Here is an 18,966-nt window from a genome sequence, read left to right as displayed (position 1 = left end):
ATGATTGAGACTGATGAGCAGCACACAAATGACAAAAGCTGCTTATTAAAAAGGAGCGAGGTGCTATTTTCTTGTGTTCTTCCCGCAGACTTGATGATCGAGATGGAGGACCACACCAACGACCTGAGCGAGGGACGGATCCCCTTCCTGGACTACAAAACCTACACAGACCGCGTCTTCTTCCTGCCCTCTAAGGACGGCGCCAATGATGTGATGATTACGGGAAAGCTAGACATCCCAGAGGCTCGACGGCCCACAGTGACTCAGGCGCTCAACCAGTTCTCCAACCTCCTGAACTCCAAGACCTTCCTCATTAATGTAACTACACTGCACATGGATGCAATGAATGGTCATCTGTCATTATAGACTGACAATGCCTGCATACACAGTTTACAGCGTCGTAAAACCCATTGATACTTCTAAAACACATCTAGATTTTTAAGATGTGCTTTCTAGCCATGCTAGGAGCAGGCCTTGAGGGATGTCCACCACTTTCCTGACTGAAATATCTCAGCAACTATTGAATGGATTGCCATCAGACTGTATGTGGACACTTGTGGTTCTCAGATGATGCATGCTAATGCATGACAATCATACCCAGCTTTAGTGATCCCCTGACTTTTACTCTAATCAGGTCAAAATGTTTGTTCAGTCCTTTGGTTTATAACCAAAATATTACAAAACTATTGGCATTCCCATCAGCCTCAGCTCTACTTTGTGTTTGGTGCTAATTAGCATGCTAACGCTCTAAGATAGATGTTGAGCATTGTGTGCATTACCTGTTAAACATCAGCACATTTACAGTGTTATTGTGAGGTTAGCGTTTAGCTTAAAGCACCGCTGTGCCGATGCAGCTTCACAGCTAGCGGCTAACATGGCTGTAACCATGTTTTCAGTCATTTTAAATGATAAACAATAAACTGTGTTTGTGCAGTTTATACTTTATAGCTTACAGTGTGCAGAAAATAGACATAAAACAAGACGGCCGTGATTTTATTTTCAGTATTTTTTTTTCGCAAACTCCTCTCGGCTCATAAAATTAGTGATGCATATGAATATGGTACCATGCCCTTGAGTGTGTGCAGGGACATCTCTCTCATTTGAAGCTACTAAAAAATAGAAAATACAGTTGTAGCATTGTTTCTGCATAAACTAACTGGTCTTTTTCATCATAATGAAGGCGTGTGCAACAATATGCCCCTTTTATATTGTGCTTTAACAGTTGTATCAGGCTGGTTTTTACCCTCCTGATTTATAGCAGGATAAATTGAGTTACTTTGGTTGACTTGTATTAAACAAAGTCACATGTGTGGAATTACCTTACACTCCCCCTTCTTCTCTGTTAGCTTTAAAAATCTGCCTTAACTGCGGTCAATGTGCTGTAAGGTCCTCTCTATCTGTTCTAAACTCAGGCACTCTTCCCCTGATTTAAGGACTTTGTCATGTTTAATTTAGTGGAGTACAGTATTTGGAAGCGAGAAGCAGAAGACATAGTAGAGGGAGACGTGTGAAGATTCCTAATAATCCAATATTGCTGGCACAGAAACAACCTCTGAGGTGTTAACTGCAAATGTGTGGGTGATTCCTCTTCCACTAATTGGTATCTTTTCTAAGCCACGATATTTTACAGCGCAGAATTGAATTTACCTTGATGATTATTGTTTTCACAAGCATTAGTCTTTTGATTATTTAAAGGCATGTTATGTTGGATTTGCTTGTGTGTGTATGTGGGCTCCATCAGGATGATTAATTTAGCTCATTTGCCTGTTTCCTTATGTCTGTGGTGGTGTGCTTGCAGTTTATCCGTACCCTGGAGCGCAGTCATGACTTCAACGCCAGGGCCAAGGTGTACTTTGCCTCCCTGCTGACAGTGGCCCTGCACGGGAAGCTGGAATACTACACCGACATCATGAGGACGCTGCTGCTGGAGCTGATGGGGGAATACGTCCACAGCAAGAACCCTAAACTCATGCTGCGCAGGTGAGTGAGGAGCAATTCAGTGCTGCTGCTCAGCAGATACTGCAGCAGTCAGATATGATGCCAAAACACAGTGCCAAGTTTGATATCGAAGAAGTTCTGTCCTGCTGGGATTTCATGGCAGCTGCATGACTTGGATGCTTTTTAGCCACGCGAGCAGAGTAGAGGAGGATGCCAGTGTTGGTTGGCCAACCACTTTGGTCCAAGCTGAAATATCTCACCAATTACTGAATGGATTGCCATGAAATTTGTGTACAGATGTTCATAATCCCCCCCGACCTTTCATTCAGCGCCACCGGCAGGTCGATGTTCAATAAACATTTAACATCTACCAGATGAATTTGCATCAAATTTTGTGCAGACATTCATGGTTCCCAGAGGGTAAATCCTAATGACTTTTAGTGATCCCTGACTTTTTTCTCTAGCGCCATCATGAGGTTGGCATTTTTTGGTTGTGAGAGATGTTAGTACTCTGTACATCCTCGCGCAGCAGCTGCCATGGCTTGTTTTGCCCTACGACTGTTAGACGTCCTTATTTCTCTGCTCTGTAATCAGAATCACTCCATATCCAAACTCTGGCAGCAGTATTTTTAACATTTTAGGAGGACTGGGATTCACTTCAAGATGCAGTGGACTGTTTCATTCTGTTGCCATGTTTTCTCTTGAATTCTGCACTGACTACTGTAGTCCACTATCAAGAGCCAGACTGCTGCTTGATCTATTCCAGTCCTCTTCCTTCTGTTTCTCCTTCTGTTTTTTCCTCCCTTGATTCCGAGCACAAAGTGTTGGATGATTCTTCTTTTGCTGTTCCCTTTCAGCATCTTCTTCATCATCTTATCCTATAGCTGCTGATCAATGGACTGTAGGCTGAAAATGACTTTCGGTCCATAATGTTTTTGATTGTTGTTGATAGATAAGACAAATTGTATTGGCTTTCTGCAAGTTGCTTTGGGGCGAAATCCTGCATCAGGACAATTTTTCAGCGGACATTTCTGATAAGAGATGACATTAATTCTAATGTTTGGGGCTGTTTCATTGTATAAAGACAAACAGGTTTCATCAGCTGAACTGTAAGTCACCTACACATCTTGAGCCAACATCTAATCTGACCCAAATTGTATTTTGATAGTTCCCCTTTTCACCAGGAGGACAGATCAGCTGTGACATGACAAAAATTAGCTATGCGTCATTTAAGATTTATTAAAAAATAATGTTGTGATTGGCATGAAATTAAAACTGATTGTGATTTATTGTTAAATTAATTGGTATTTTTCGGGACCTGCCAAATACTGCGGATGTTTTTCTCTGATATTGTCTAATATTAATTGCTCCATCATTTCTCCCTTGGCAACACCTCTTAATTCCTGTGTAGCATTAGAGCCTGTAAACATTCATCTGACTAATTTGAAACAAATAGCCGTCAGAAAAGAACCTCCAATTTTAGTGGCGTTTGTTCTTTGCCCTTTCCTTCACTATAATGATCAAGGTCAAATGCACATGCACTGGCAGCTGTCTCAGTAGAACCAACTTGTCTGACAATGCAGCCGCTCATCACTGCTAGGATGGGGTTATATGATCTGAACTGTCTGCTGTGCTTTAGCATGCTGTGACTGGCTGTTATGCAAGTACACATCTTAATTATGCCCCAATGGAGAGGCTCATTATGCTGATTAGGCCATTGTGCCAACATAGGCCCCCTTATATACAAGATATCTAATTAGGCATGCTAGCAGCTAACAACAGGCACCACCAGTGGATATCTGACATTAGGATGGGCGATCCGTCAAGTGACCAGTGACATGAGTTTTGAATTAAAATGTCCTGTCACTGTCAAGGTGTGCAAAATTGTCTCATGTTGACATTTTGTAGATACACCGTTTTTTTAAAGTAATGTGTCACGTTTTTCAAGAGGATGCAATGAAAATAGCGTATAATAAGTATTACCTGTCATTCAACTTTAACTTTATTGTCCCCAAGGCAGGTAAACACAGCACACAGATGTAAACACATAAACTTACAACATAAAACATCTACAAACTTTTCCTAATTAAATATAATGTCTGCGCTACTTATTAACAAACAGCATATATATATATATATATCAAAATGGTTCAATTTTATTCTTTGAATAATTTTAAAAGCTGCTTATCCGATGTGTTTTTCCAGGTCAGAGACAGTGGTGGAAAGGATGCTGTGTAACTGGATGTCTATCTGTCTGTACCAGTTTCTCAAGGTAACACTTTGGCTCACTCAAAATGTATTAAATGAAATAAGTTAGCATTTTTTACAAACTAGTCAAGTGGGTCTTGTCATATATATATTTATATATATTTAAATTAAAGTAATTAAAGTCATTCATTAGTGATTCATCTTTTCTACCTGGTTTACTAAATCGCTAATACAAAAAATGTGCAGAATTACATGCTACAACGTATGACTTTGGCTTCATGGATTTACACATTATTAATAATGTGTATTTATCTGTCTTCTAAACTGCTAATCACAACAATTAGCTTCTTGACAACATCTGAGACAACTTCTAAATGGCTTTGTGTGTGTGTGTGTGTGTGTGTGTGTGTGTGTGTGTGTGTGTGTGTGTGTGTGTGTGTGTGTGTGTGTGTGTGTGTGTGTGTGTGTGTGTACCAGGACTCTGCAGGCGAGCCCTTGTACAAACTGTTCCGAGCCATCAAGCACCAGATCGAGAAAGGGCCTGTGGATGCCAGAGTGAAGAAAGCCAAGTACACCCTCAACGATACCGGCCTGTTAGGCGACGATGTAGAGTACTCTGTCCTGGTAAGATGGATTGACACACACACAAACGCACGCACACACACACACACACACACGCACACACAAAATACCCCGACACAAACACTCATGCATATAAACTCAGAAACTCAGTATCAGAAAAACTGCACACACTGTTTTGAGATTGCATGGTGTTTTGTGCCTGATGAGCAACACAAACATGCACACACACACACACACACACACACACACACACACACACAGTGCAGTTGCCATGGTAACCAACAAAAACCCCACAGGCGACTGCCCGCTTTTGTGTGACATCCATTTTCAGTGTCACTGTTCTTGGCTCAGAAACGACACAGGCGACACATTCCAATATAGCAGTGCAAATGCATGGCTCCGGTGAAAGCACTACAAGTCGGTACAAGTATAGAGTACAAGCCACCTCCACAAACCCTCCTCGACCTTCCAACCCGCACCTGCTTTTATCCGTTCGGGCGGCTTTTCAAGAGTCCGGGTCAGAGTCGCTTTGGTATCGTGTTTCAATAATGGAAACTAATTTGAACGCAGCTGTTTTCTGTTAAAGTCAGCACAAATAAAAAGACCCATGGGTAATGGCGTTGTCGAGGACAATTATCAAATTAGCCTGAATTACACGTCTCCTGCCGTGATGGATCGCCTTCTGTGATTGAATTACAGAGAGAGAGAAAAAACCCAATGAGCTAGATTTCACAGGCAGACACGCTGTTTCCTATTGGCTTTAATTCACAGCGTGCATTTCCCAGTCACCTGAAATGCAGACGGGCTTGTGACGCTTCAGTCTGTCGAGCGGTCGGTTAGTTATTTCTGACAGAGTGACTGAGTGTGGGAGGCGAGGTGGGTCAGAGTTTGCTCCCGCTGAGCCTTGGTCATTAGCTGGCCAAGGTGACAGGAGTCCTCTCAGGTGTCAGTGCGGCGTGCGTGTGTGTGCTTACAGAAACCCGGTTGCCATGACGACAACATCCCGACACAGTGTGTGTGTGTGCTTTTGTGGGTGGGTGGCTGGGTGCTCTGGCCATGTTTGAATATTTCTGCATATTGTGCCTAAGTGCCTGTGTTCTGCACAGATGCTATTACCACGTGGGCTTAATCTGATGGTTTTTTATGTGTGTGTGTGTGTGTTTGTCAGACCCTGCAAGTGCTGGTGCAGGGCGAGGGTCCAGACGTGACGCCCGTCAAGGTGCTGAACTGTGACACCATCTCGCAGGTGAAGGAGAAGATCATAGAGCAGGTGTACAGGAACCTGCCGTACTCCCAGCGGCCCAAGGTCGACAGTGTCACATTAGGTGAGTAAATGAGAGGAGGATGAAGTGAAAACACACAACGTAATGATGAAGATTGTAAAGGTTACAAGTATGTCGGATTGGAGAAGGCATTTCTGAAATGCATTTCTAATTAAATCAGAATGCATTTATCTAAATAAGCAATTGATTATTTCATTTTAACTTCATTTAATAGATTTTTTTGCAGATGATCTCTCTCTCTCTTTCTGTCTCTATTTGTGAAATATAAAAGCTTTTTCATTTATTCAGTGTCAGCAGCATGAAGAAAGCCTCATCCCTAAACAAAGTTTTACTTGTTACTGTAGTCAGAAACCTTGGGGACTTACTTGAAAGGCTAAAGCTCTATAGACATTTTCCAACATCAAAGCCATTTTTTATTCCCACGCATGCAGTAGATCTCATTCCTTTATACATTTTAGATAAGCAGAGATCCGTCTTCTTTCATGGTGAATCAGAGAGATAACCCCCTTATTATTTGGTGGTACTTGTAAATGAATCATACGTCGCAGATGGTGTTGAGCCCAGGTCTGCAGTGAAGTCGGATGTTTCAAAATTGAAAATGTTGGGAGTGTAAATCACAGTTTAGAATTAGATTTGAATTATTCAGACAATGCTGATCTGTCACTTCCTCACCTAAAATTAACTCAAGTGTGTCACCAAATCCCATCAGAGAGAGCGGGGCAAACAGTAGGATGGGTCGTGGATTTGTTTAAGACCACATTATTTCAGGATAACATCAGGGTAATAATGATCCATGATGACATAAATGCAATAGGTATCAAAAAAGATAACAAAAAAAGGCCCAAAACTACTGAAGTATAGCAACAATTTCGCAAACATTGCATTACAGTTCCACCTAGCAGAGATCATTTTGATCACTTTGATTGACTTTCTCTTCCTGCCTTCACCGCAGAGTGGCGCCCGGGCTCAACAGGGCAGATTTTGTCAGATCTGGACTTGACTTCCCAGAAAGAGGGCAGGTGGAAACGCATCAACACTCTGGCGCACTACAACGTGAGTACTGACAAAATTGATGAAACATTTTTATTTTTTTTAAAAAGGAAGACTGAGAATAGCATGGGACGTGAGGAGGCGGAGGGGAAGTAAATAGCTGTATGTGGGCGTCTGAATGTGAATGGGGTTGCCTATTTTCACGCCATTTCAGTCACAGTCGTGCGTCTAAAAATCTGTGTCTGCTGCACATTTACAGACCAGCACACATCATTTAATTTCATGATTGGTACCTTTGTAGGCTCATTAGCACAAAACTGTTAAATGATTAATTTCTATTCCTGCTACCACCTGTCAAATTGACGTGCAGACGTGTAAATGTGTAAAAATTGTTTTTTTCTGACTTGCATGGCTATAACAACATGCCAGCATTCATTAAAATTGTCTGGCAGTATGCTGTAAATTTGCTTTTTGCCAAAAATAAATAAGGTGCGAACTATATAATTGTAACATCCCTACTTTGAGTCCAACTGAGGACCTTTGTTGAAAATCACCCTCCTCTTTCTCTCCTAATTTCTTGTTGGCTCTGAAAAGAAAGGTTTGGGATGTGTCCAGCAAATATGAAGTGAGTTAGCTTAGCATGAAGACTGGAAACAGGGGGAAACAGCTCGTCTGGCTCTTTATTAGTGAGCTTTAGGGGTGCTGAAAGGCCTATTCTGTTGAGCCTATACTGCTGAGCCAGACTAGCTGTCATCCAGTTTCTTTGTGTTAAACCAACCAGCTGATGGCTCTAGCCTTATATTAACAGCCAGGAATGAGAGCGGTATCGATCTCCTCATGTGACACCAGAAAGTGGCAGTCTCATTATTCCATAACTTAAAAAAAAACATTTAAAACATTCCAAGTCATCTAAAATTATTGTCATAGTACAACATAACCATATGCATTATAACGCTAACTGTAGGAGGCATCACCGTTAAAACTAGAACCTGAAACCAACTAAAATGAGAGAAAAAAATAGTAATGAAAACTATTTTTTATGATTTTTGTTGTGTTTTTCTAACTGAATCTATGACTGAAAATCCCCCCTTGAGATGACTAAAGTTTGTAAGTCAGCGCATTAATGTATAACAATGTAAGCATGCACAATACTGGTCAAGGTGTGATCTGTAACTTAACATATAACATAGTATAAAAAAACAATCAAAGAAAAAGCTCTGAAAACCCAAAACCAAACAGCAGACGGACAAGTTAGCAACAAACTGGAGAACATAGTGGAGCATTTAGCAGCTAAAGAGACAGATATTACCTTCAGGATTGCGTGGTGACCAAAACCAGAGCTAAAAAGGTGAAAATTGGATTTACATTCATCAGGTGGCCAGAAACACGACTCCAAATGAATGTTGCACTGTGTAAATAAGCACTCAAGCATTAATTGCAGGTTCAATAAGCATTAAGGAATGTGTGAGCTCTCGTATCTTGAATGAATGTGAGCAAGGTGGAGCACTCACAAAAAATATGTTTATAAAAACAACATGTTTTTACCTGTTCGTGGCCATAAATCAACTGTACAGTCATTTTCCCTCAGTGTTTGCCTTCATCACTTTAGTAGCATTTTTTTTAGTTTCTCATCACCAGGGAGCACAAGTGCCTGGTCATGGTTGGATCTTGTCACCTTTCAATGGTGACAGAAAACCACTAAATCTTCTTGGCACTGTATTGATCGTTGGAAAATAAAGGTCACTCACAAATATCCCCTATTTGTCCTGCTTTTGGGCCACTTAAATCCCCCTCTTTCAGAGGCACTCCTTTCATCCTACCTGCCGGTGTCTTGCAGTTGTGCTTAGAAGACAGCCTTACAGCCATAGATTCATTGGCTGTGCCAGAGTAGCGCTAATCACAGTATTTGTGGGGTCAATAAAGGTTTGACGCCAAAGAAAATGGCCTGTAAATACCCCAATAAAGACCCACTGTTGATCTCCACTCAATCACATTGATTATGAATTAGTTCTGGGGCACTAAAAGAGACTGCTGACCTCAGTCACAGTACCAATTAAATTGAAGACGTGTGAAGCGGGCATGTATTGTGTGTGTTGTCTGTCTAACAAAAGACTCTTGTGTGCATTCCAGGTGCGAGATAACGCCACATTAGTCTTGTCCAGAGTGCTTCACACTCAGCAGAACTATGACCAGAACCAGGAAAACCACGAAGAGCGTACGTGTCTCTAAATGCACACACACTGTACACGTATGCACACACTGGAGCCCAGACAAGCATAGATCAGGTGTACAAATGCTTGAGAATATAATGCATGCCTTTGTTTCTTTTCCCCAGGGCTTTAGCCAACATCCCGGCTCTAATTTAACATGCAAGCTGTTTTATGTAAAGCACACTTTTAGATTATGCTGAAATAATATGCACTGTTATCTTCTGCCTTTTTATGTGCATTTCAGAATAGTTGAGTGTTTAGCATTTCTATTTGGATATTCTTTCTGCATTCAAATTCAGTTGACACCCTCTCTTTTCATCATCTGAATATGCTCTGTGAGTGTGTGCATGAATAAATAAGGAGTAGAATTATTAGAAGAAAGTCGAAAGTGTTGGTTTTTTTTTCTCCCGACAGGGAATGCTCTGTTGGAAGATGACAAGGTGTTTCACTTGGTGCGGCCGGCAGACGAACTGGATGAGATCAAATCTAAACGAGGAAGCATAAAGGACAAGTCGATGACCAAAGCCATTACAGAGATCTATCTAACACGACTCCTTTCTGTCAAGGTACAAAGACTGAATCATTTATCCAGTCAGACATTTGTTAAGTAGTTATCCAGTTTTACGGACTCTGCCAAATAGCAATTTTTGCTTTTCCAGTTGAAAAGCCAACTTTAATTGATGGCTTCTAGGTTTGGATAGGGTAGAAAATGCTAAATAATCTTTTGAATATGAATATCTACTCGCACATTATGTGCAAATAGCTCTGTCTCAGGGCCTTGATATTTCTGGCTCTGCTCTCCATCTCTGCCCTGTCTCACATTATTTGTGGCCCCTTTCAGGGAACGCTGCAGCAGTTTGTGGATGACTTCTTCCGCAGCGTGCTGTGCTCTGGGGCTGTGGTGCCACCAGCTGTCAAATATTTCTTTGACTTCCTGGACGAGCAAGCGCTGAAACACAACAATGTGGATGAGGAGACCATCCACATCTGGAAGACGAATAGGTAAAAGTGCTGCCCGCCTGCATACACTGCGGTTTCATTTGTATGTACATGATTAGCGGTGAAAGAAGTGAAAAAAGTATGAATTACATTAGTGATTCTGAGGCCCTGTGAAATGATTGATGGGGTAGAGAAAAAAAGAAAATTCTGCGACACAAATTTGCATTCATTTTTTGGACTTTTCTCTAATATTTGCTTTTTTGTTTTTACTTAGATTCATTTGTGAAAGCCTTGCAACATTAAACAATGGGAGTTACAAAAAACAATGAAAACAACTACGAAAAACTGTTTTGTTTTTGTTTTGGGAAATTTATTCATATTTTTCCATCATTTACTTGCAGCTCTATTCTGATATCACCATTGGGAGTCTTTTTTTTCTTTTGAGTCTTATTTTTTCAACAATCATTAGCCACTGGTCCTTTATAGGGAAAGCTTCCTTCCCCCAGTTCCTTGTAATAGCTTTTTGTACATTGCTATAAACGTTATTTTAAACAATTATCTGTCACTTCTGATTACACTTTTTTAAGAGAAATTACAGAAATAAAGTATGTACAGCTCATATAGTGGGCTTTAGGGCATTCAATCGTTCGCAACTGGACCTCGTCAGTTTCTCTTAGAAGACGTTTCCAGCCTAGATACCAGACTAGATAGGACAGCTCTAGCTCTAGAGCCAGTTGCAAATGATTGACAATGACCTGGATGAATGAGAATATTCACAGGCAAGCACCTTACATACCCAAATTTCCCAAAAGCCAATTATTTTCTGACATTTCCAAAAAAACATGTGAGTGATCATCAAATGATTGACCGTCTGTGCAGCTGCTTACCTCTCACCTTTGGTGTAGTAAAGAAGCAGATCAGATTGTTGTTGTTGAATTCCCTTAACGACTGCCAGTTGGTGGATGTATGATGTATCAATCACATACTTTACCAGTCATTATCTGGACTCTCAATTTTTCCCATTATTTCCCATTTCTTGTTTGAAATATTGGATAATTTTACCTCTCTGGGCCTCATAACAGTTGTTTAAATGAAACCATCTAGTCTAGAGGGGAAACATTTCTTTGTAAAGCTGCTGATGACTCATAGACATGTGCTCAAGCCAAGAAAAGTTGGGAACCACTGGTTTAAAGTTTGGTAAAGTGTTAAATTTCATAATCTTGAAAGTAGCATGAATTTGAAACACTCAAAACACTCTCAGAATCCCTCAGATTTGTACTTAACGGTAATACTTGAGTAAATGTACTCAGCACACTCTGAATCTGACCGCAAATCCGGCTGCCTGAGATACAGTAACTCTCCAAGAAATAAAACTTACTTATCCAAGAAAGAGCTGAATACAAATGCACAATTCCAGCTCACTTAGTTTGCATTCGCAATCCCCCTGCTCCCATGTGACATTTAAGTGCATAAATTAGTGTCACGTCGGCTAAGGCTCAAGCATACAAGACGATGTGTTGCATGTAGATGCCAGTGATTGACGTAAGGCTGGCAAGAGAGCACCCACACAAGGACAGGAGATGAGCGATTTAATTACTTACTACACTCCACACCACATTCTGCATCCACCCGTTCTGTTTATCAAATCAACTGAGGGCCATGTATTAAATATGAATGTGTGTATGAGGCACAACAACAAACAAACATGGTAATTACGTCCCAAGCTAATTTAATTCTGTGATTATAGCAACATTGCTATTTTTATGCTTCTATTGTATTCTCACTGCAGCCTTCCCCGGAGATATTGCCAAACCAGTATGAATTTTACACGGTGTGCATTTCGTGTCTCAGATGGCGGGACATTCGCACCGATCAGTGAGGAGAGGGGTTTTTTCCTTTTTGGAAACTACTGTATTTTTCTGTTGAATTCACGAGCTGACATGAGGTTGGCAAAAAGTGTATGTAGAGTGTGTTTTCCCGATTCAGTAGGGAAATTAGCGAGAGTACTCGTGCATTACATTATGCAGTTACTGCTTTAGGTTGTTAAGGTTGCACGGGAACTTGAAAGGTTAAAGTTCTGGTGTTACTTTAGCGTTTCTAATCACTATTTGTTAGAATAGACAAGCAAGCACGAGTGTTTCTCTGCGTATTTTGGTATTAAGAATAAAAAGTCTTCTTTTTCCTGTTTTTCATTTAATTTTCTTTGAATGCCAATGATTCTCTGAGAGGTCAGTAAGACGTAGTAATATTAAGTGACAGTCAAGGTTGTTCTGAATAAACTGACACCTACGAGAAAGGCTTCTCTCCTTCCCTGTTATTATCGTGCACTGCACTTACTTGCACCTCAGGCAAGTGCTCTCACACATGAAATGCCTCCCTGACTCAAATGAATTCATAGATGTAATGCGGGTGATGAGATTTGTCCCCCATTTTGAAGCAATAATAATGATAACAACCACAATGATAGACCGCTGTCTCGTCCTTTTCCCTGTGCAGCCTTCCTCTGCGGTTCTGGGTGAACATCCTCAAGAATCCCCACTTCATCTTCGACGTCCACGTGTCTGAAGTGGTGGACGCATCGCTCTCTGTCATCGCCCAGACCTTCATGGACGCCTGCACCAAGAGCGAGCACAAACTCAGCCGGGTGAGTGGAAACGGGAGGAGGAGGAAAAGTGGGAGGGGGTGAGGAAGGAGATATGAGGTGAAAGAGCAAGAGGGAAGGTGGAAGAAAAGACGAAGAAGATTAGAACAAAGTGGATTACATGAGAAACGAAAAGGAGTGCAAAGAGGAACGTCAAAGGTCAATCAATCTAAAGTGCCATTGTTTTCACTGTCCACTTTTAGGACTCTCCAAGTAACAAACTACTCTATGCAAAGGAGATCTCCACCTACAAGAAGATGGTGGACGAGTAAGTCCTATCAGCACTTTATAATATTCTTTCAATCTCAGTTTAAAATACTTCTTGAGAAAGATTTGTCAATAACAGTTACATCATACAGTGATTACCCTGTTTTTCCTTCCTGTGTGTGTGTGTGTGTGTGTGTGTGTGTGTGTGTGTGTGTGTGTGTAGTTACTACAAGGGCATCAGGCAGATGGTACCCGTCAGCGACCAGGACATGAACACACATCTGGCAGAGGTGTCACGGGTGAGAAACACAGCTTTCATTTTCTTTGCCACTTAAATTGAGCTGCTAAAGTTTTAATCCTTAAAGATTTCAGTCCTCGTGGGTTTTTGCAACACCTGTGGTTACCGTGGTAATGGGACGTGTAACACTGCAGCAAAAACTCTCTCAGTAGCTACTTTATCAGAAATACATCAGTTTATAGTGAAGCCAAACAAATGTGTTGTTTTAATAAAGGAGATCATCAATAATTGCCCTATTTCTAGTCCCATGAGTTGGTTAACCTACGTGCAACAGCAGGCCACAGTAACAGGAGGTGGGTTAACCTGCAGATGAGGTGTGCAGCCTCAGCTCAGTAAATCATTTGCATCCACCTGTTTTTATGCCCACTTTCAATTTGTGCAAAAAAGAAACTGAGTGCAAATATAAATTTGGAAAAAACCTTCAAGTTTCACACTTGGCTGAGATGGAAAAGTTAGTATGAATCATGTGACTCAATCTACTGAAGCTTCTGTTCCACTGAAGAGACCAAAAATGGAGACAACAAGGAGACTGTAACCTTCTTCAAGTTAAAACACAAAACAAGCATAAATACTGATAGTATTAATAGTTCCATCATGTTTTCCACACGGATTCCATTTTTTTTTGCGCTTTTAATTACATCATCTTTTCGCACCCTTTTCCTTTGTAATGGTTTAATGACACCCAACTGGAGAATTAGCTCCACTGTTAATCTTCATATTTGGCAGTAACTAACAATAGTGGATAGACATGTATATTAATTTACAGTTGTGGTCACCGACATTGTGGTCACCTCTAATATCATTATTGCGGGTCCTTTGACAACTTTAAGCCACCTTAAATTTCTACAGTTGATGTAGTTTAATGTGGACTAGCATAAGCTGGAAATTCTGTGTATTCGGAAGTTCGGTTAGCATTAGCATTAGCAGCAACTTAATAAAGCTCTAAAGACGTATTAGAGTGAAGTATAACACTGGATTACATGCATGTCTAGTTTCCTGTGAACCCCTTGTGCAGAGGTAGGCAAGTTATATGAAGTGCAGGAATGACAGACTCTGCCACTAACAATAAATCTGCTATATAGAGAGGTAATTTCTGAATGTATAGACATTGAATGGCTATTGCTGAAATCTGGACCATGATCGATATAAAAACCTGGGTTTTATGTCATGAAAATCTTCTGGATTGTAACTTTAATGTTGCTCTTTGCCTTTTCAAACATTTTTTTTTTTGTAAGCCTGGAAACAAGAAGTACTGTAAATTGCTCATTCAGCTCTTTTATGGTTTAGTTACATTTTCTGTTTAACCTTTAAATTGTGCTTTATGTTCTGCAGTCTCACACAGACAAACTGAACACACAAGTGGCTCTCCATCAGCTTTACCAGTACGCCAGCAAATACTATGATGGGGTAAGAGGACCTTCTCTTTCCTATCGCACCCAAAGGAGGCCATTCCACTGAATGCACTACTGCCCACTATATTATTGCTTTTCCTTTTTTCTCCCTTCAGTCTTGATATGCCAGAAGAGTGATTGTATGAAATTTTAATTGAAAGCATTTCTGTGGGATGTGAATTGGAAAATTGCTCTGGGAATTGATTTTTAAGCGTCCATTGTGCATTGCCACTTGAGGTCACGAAAAGGGGATAAACAAAACCTAATGAACAAGTTGGATAAACAAATGGGGCTGTCAGTCTCCCCTAAGTGGGGCTCACAAACAATAACGGCTTATATGACGTGACTGTTGATGTCGAATAACACCTTCCTCTCCTCCCACTCTCCGCCCTTTTTCTTCCTCTTTGTCCTGCGCTCATTCTCCCTCCGTATCCCCGTCCATGTTCCTCCGTTCTTCCGGCATTCCTCTTCTGCCCTGCGCTGCCCGATTCTTCCCCTCCTTCCTCTTTGCTCATTATTTCTGACTTCTCTCCCATTCTCCTCCATTTATGTGCTCCTCACCTTCCATCCCTCTTTCAGATCATCGCATCCCTAGACGAGGACCCAGCTGCCCAGAGTAAACAGCTGACCCTGCGGCTCCAGCAGATAGCAGCCGCCCTGGAAAACAAAGTGACTGATCTCTAACCCACCGAGTGGAGGGCGGGAGGGAGGGAGGGAATGGTAGGATACTGCCAGTGACTACAGGGGCTTATTTCTTCTTTTAGAGAATAAAACATGGAAATAAGGGTGAGAAGGGACTTGTGTAGGTGTGTATATTGTACAACTTGGCCCTGGGACAACTGTCTGTACTGTGGAGTAACAGGGACTAATGAAATGCAGATAGAGAGCAAAAAGGGGAAGAAAATGATGGGTTACACTGTCATAGGTACGCCTTAAAGCTCACTTGCCAAACCTTAAAGGTCTGCGCGCTCACTCATGCGTCACTGAATATTGCTCCCACAATGCAGTGCGGTAGACCACTCTCTGAGAATTAAGCCCCTCTGTGGAGCACTGGCACAGGAGATAATCAGATGTTCAATTTCTTTCTGTGTAGAAAAGGTTTTAAGAATTGTATTATATATTTTTTTTATTGTGCAGTCTTTATGCGGAAAGCTTTATAAGGAAAAAAAATTATCTTTTTAAATGGATCACCTTGTGGTGCGGATAGTGTTTTTATTAGCCTGTGTGTGCGTAGATGTCTGTGTGGAGTACAACATGTGAGCAAGAGCGTGCGTTGCTAAGCTTGAGTGTGTGTGTGTGTGTGTGTGTGAGTGAGTGTGCGGGAATGTGTGTGCACACACAGGATGCCTACTGTCAGGCGTGAGGGCGAAGGGACGCCTGCTTTCTGTCATTTTAATCCCCCATACCCAGTGACACACTGGAGCCTGCGCTCTCACTGAGCTTTTTGACAGAGACCAAAGGGTCCTCACACGGACACTGGTTAATCTAGCAATGTACAGGCTCACATGAATGACGGGTCACCAGTAGTTTCAGAAATGCTTGAGTTAAATTCTTCGCTTTTGACTTAGATTTGCTTCAAGCCGGATCGCCATTTGTGCTCATGGAAGTCGATAATAGCACAGTCTGTCTCCCTTTATTGTACAGTGCCATGATACATTCCACTTCAACTAAAGCACAGAAGGACATTTCAGACGTTTTCTAGGACATTTCAGTTAATGAGTCTTTCCAGATATTTTTCTTTGCTGTAAAACTTTTGTTCTTTTTGTCAGCAGGAAGCAACCTTGTTCTGCCATGGAGCCATGTCACTCATATTAGCGCCGCAATAATGTCAGAATACCATATGAGCCACAATCGACAGTCACATTAGCTTACTAAGTGTATTCACATACAGTAGCAATTCAGCAATATGTTAGAGAAATTTCCAAATTGATTCATGCATCATTAGTGTTCATGATTTTTAGTGCTATTTTTTAGTATTATTCGTGTAACGTTCCAAATAATGATCAAGCATTCTGCCTCGAAAGCTATGAAATAGCCTATTGTTGATGGTAATTACCTGCCAGATATGCAGTTGGTACTTAAATGGTATGTTTTGAACAAATTACAGTGGTTTTAGCCTTTTTATGATGTTGGTGAGGTCAGGATCAATCATGTACATAATTGTTACACTAATTGAAATGTTGATATGTCAGTGTCAGAGCCGAGGTGTCGACAGGGTAGGAATGAGGGTTTGATATTTCTTGGGCCATTAAACACCACCACGTTTCATCCCTAAATTATAGGTTTTGCTGTTGACAGATGATTTAATTGTGCTCCCTGTATCTGATCATGGATGTGTGTAGTTGACAGAGCGTAACGAGCTCCAGAGACCCCAGAATGTTAACGATTCCTGCCTTGGCCAGAGAGAGGTTTGCACAGACCTCGAGCCTGCCTGCCTGCCTGCCTGCCGTCTCAGCATGGCACCCTGGCACCCCGACCAACAGCACTTGGCACTGCCCACTCAGCGCAGTGCAGAGTGGCACTCTGTATAATGGAATCAGCAGGGGAGGCTTTTGATCTTAATTGCATGCCGACTGCAGAATCCATCCTTGTCTCCGCTGTTGTTTACTGCTGACTCCTCTCTCACTGACAGAGTTGATGCAAGAAGCTTCTTTCAGAGCCTTTCTTTAACCAAAAATGTGCCTTATTAAATAGGATGATACATATATATTGTTTCTAAATTATTCTATTGGTAACCTAGGTGATTATGATGATGATAGTGCTATAGACACAGCAATGTACTTGGACTCGTGATATTATGTGTGCTGTCTAAAACGCTAGATGCCCTGCTGCAGCCATTTGCGTGCCAATAGGCTGAAGATATTTCAGTATGATTTCTTTTATGGTTGCAGTTTTGATGTGTGCGTTTCCTTTGGGTGTCTGTGGCGTGTGCTTAGTAGGACTTTGGTGGCTAAGGCAAAAGGCCAAAATGAATAAATGTAAAACAGTGGCCAATGTGATTTGGGTTTCCCTTGAAAATGTCTGGCATTCCTAAATTAGTCTGAAATCAAAGGGTATCTTTATGTAGATTGAATATAGCGCAAAATTGTTCCTACGATGTTACTTTTTTTTTTTTGCCCTGTGTTTCTACGCTACTCTACAGTGTGTACGATAAATGACCATCTATACTCGACAAATGACCTTTCTTACTGCTGTGCAGTTATTATTTTTATTTCTTGTTTCCTATACCATATAAATCTTTGTAAAACATGTTGAAATACTGTATTCTAACTGTATAATCCTATGCATTGAGTCCTGGGACAAAAAAAACAAAAGAGAAAAAAAACTGTTTGTGCAGTTGTCGAGACTTTTTTCCATTTTGAAACTTGTGAATGTGCTGTAATGATAAAAGAAACTGGGACACTCCATTTTCAGTACAGGACCATTAATGGAAGCCAGTGTTTCCCTCCCAGTCCAAGGCAGCTCAGAAGATTCTCGATCTTGTACCTGATCTGGTTGTACTGGATGAACTTAATTTTAAAAAGTTGTGTGTGGACGGAGCAGTCACCCACAGGTTTCATCATACACTCCTCCGTGAATAAACTCAGAGACATATACGCCCTTCATATCTGCTGTGTTTCTTTCACTTTAAGAATATGGATTTTCTTCAATTGAACACTCACCCCCCATGCATACTACATGAGTTACAATCACCTTGGGTGTAACACTTGCCACAGGTACCCAATATATCTTGTTGAAGTGAACTGACTTTTTGCTGCTCTTTATATTCATACAGCTCATTGCATTGCCCATAGATTCACTGAAGAGCTTGCACACAGCAAGGAATAATGGATGGATTTATGAAAATGATCTGTTAGTCAGACCAACCAATCACTTTACGAAGGCCAAGTGCTTGAACGTGACAGTTTTCTTAAGATATTCGTCCACATTATGACCCCAAACGACTTTTTTGATAGCGTCGGTTCTCATGTGTAGCATACCCTATGATGCCTTTTTCCCGAAATGTCACATCAGGTTCCTGTCACACGGCTCAGAATGCAGACTAGAAGCCAAGGTCTGGCTTCATGAAACGGGTTGATAATGTAAATAGCCGCATGGCATATCTGTCATCGGCAGTGAAGGTTGAAAAATTGCTGCGAAAACATTAATTAAGTACTGACAGCTAAGAATGAAATTGGAAAAAAGAAAGATGAAAGGCAAAATTGCCTCATCTTACTGCTTAACAAACCCAGACGCAGGGGTGGGGATATCAAAGACAGACCAGAGGCCTGCGCAGGCC

The 18,966-nt window shown here is 41.2% G+C and overlaps 1 protein-coding gene across 2 annotated transcripts in view; it reads left to right on the top strand.

Annotated features, from left to right (window-relative positions):
• Positions 1 to 18,292, top strand: part of plxnb2b (plexin b2b) — a 121,855-nt gene extending 103,563 nt beyond the window's left edge. For both annotated transcript variants that reach the window (XM_041938161.1, XM_041938162.1), the window contains exons 24-37: positions 89 to 318; positions 1,799 to 1,980; positions 4,144 to 4,210; positions 4,624 to 4,770; positions 5,897 to 6,053; positions 6,964 to 7,064; positions 9,132 to 9,216; positions 9,626 to 9,777; positions 10,053 to 10,213; positions 12,647 to 12,794; positions 12,995 to 13,059; positions 13,222 to 13,297; positions 14,629 to 14,703; positions 15,267 to 18,292. In XM_041938161.1, the coding sequence (XP_041794095.1) occupies positions 89 to 318; positions 1,799 to 1,980; positions 4,144 to 4,210; positions 4,624 to 4,770; positions 5,897 to 6,053; positions 6,964 to 7,064; positions 9,132 to 9,216; positions 9,626 to 9,777; positions 10,053 to 10,213; positions 12,647 to 12,794; positions 12,995 to 13,059; positions 13,222 to 13,297; positions 14,629 to 14,703; positions 15,267 to 15,371 (1,751 nt within the window). In that variant the 3' untranslated portion in view covers positions 15,372 to 18,292. The remainder of the gene's footprint in view (positions 1 to 88; positions 319 to 1,798; positions 1,981 to 4,143; positions 4,211 to 4,623; positions 4,771 to 5,896; positions 6,054 to 6,963; positions 7,065 to 9,131; positions 9,217 to 9,625; positions 9,778 to 10,052; positions 10,214 to 12,646; positions 12,795 to 12,994; positions 13,060 to 13,221; positions 13,298 to 14,628; positions 14,704 to 15,266) is intronic.
• Positions 18,293 to 18,966: the final 674 nt, after the last annotated feature.

This window comes from Chelmon rostratus, chromosome 6 (assembly GCF_017976325.1).
Source record: "Chelmon rostratus isolate fCheRos1 chromosome 6, fCheRos1.pri, whole genome shotgun sequence".
NCBI lineage: Eukaryota > Metazoa > Chordata > Actinopteri > Chaetodontiformes > Chaetodontidae > Chelmon > Chelmon rostratus.
Note: the sequence above shows the minus strand (reverse complement) of the source record. Positions and strands in the feature narration are given on the sequence as shown.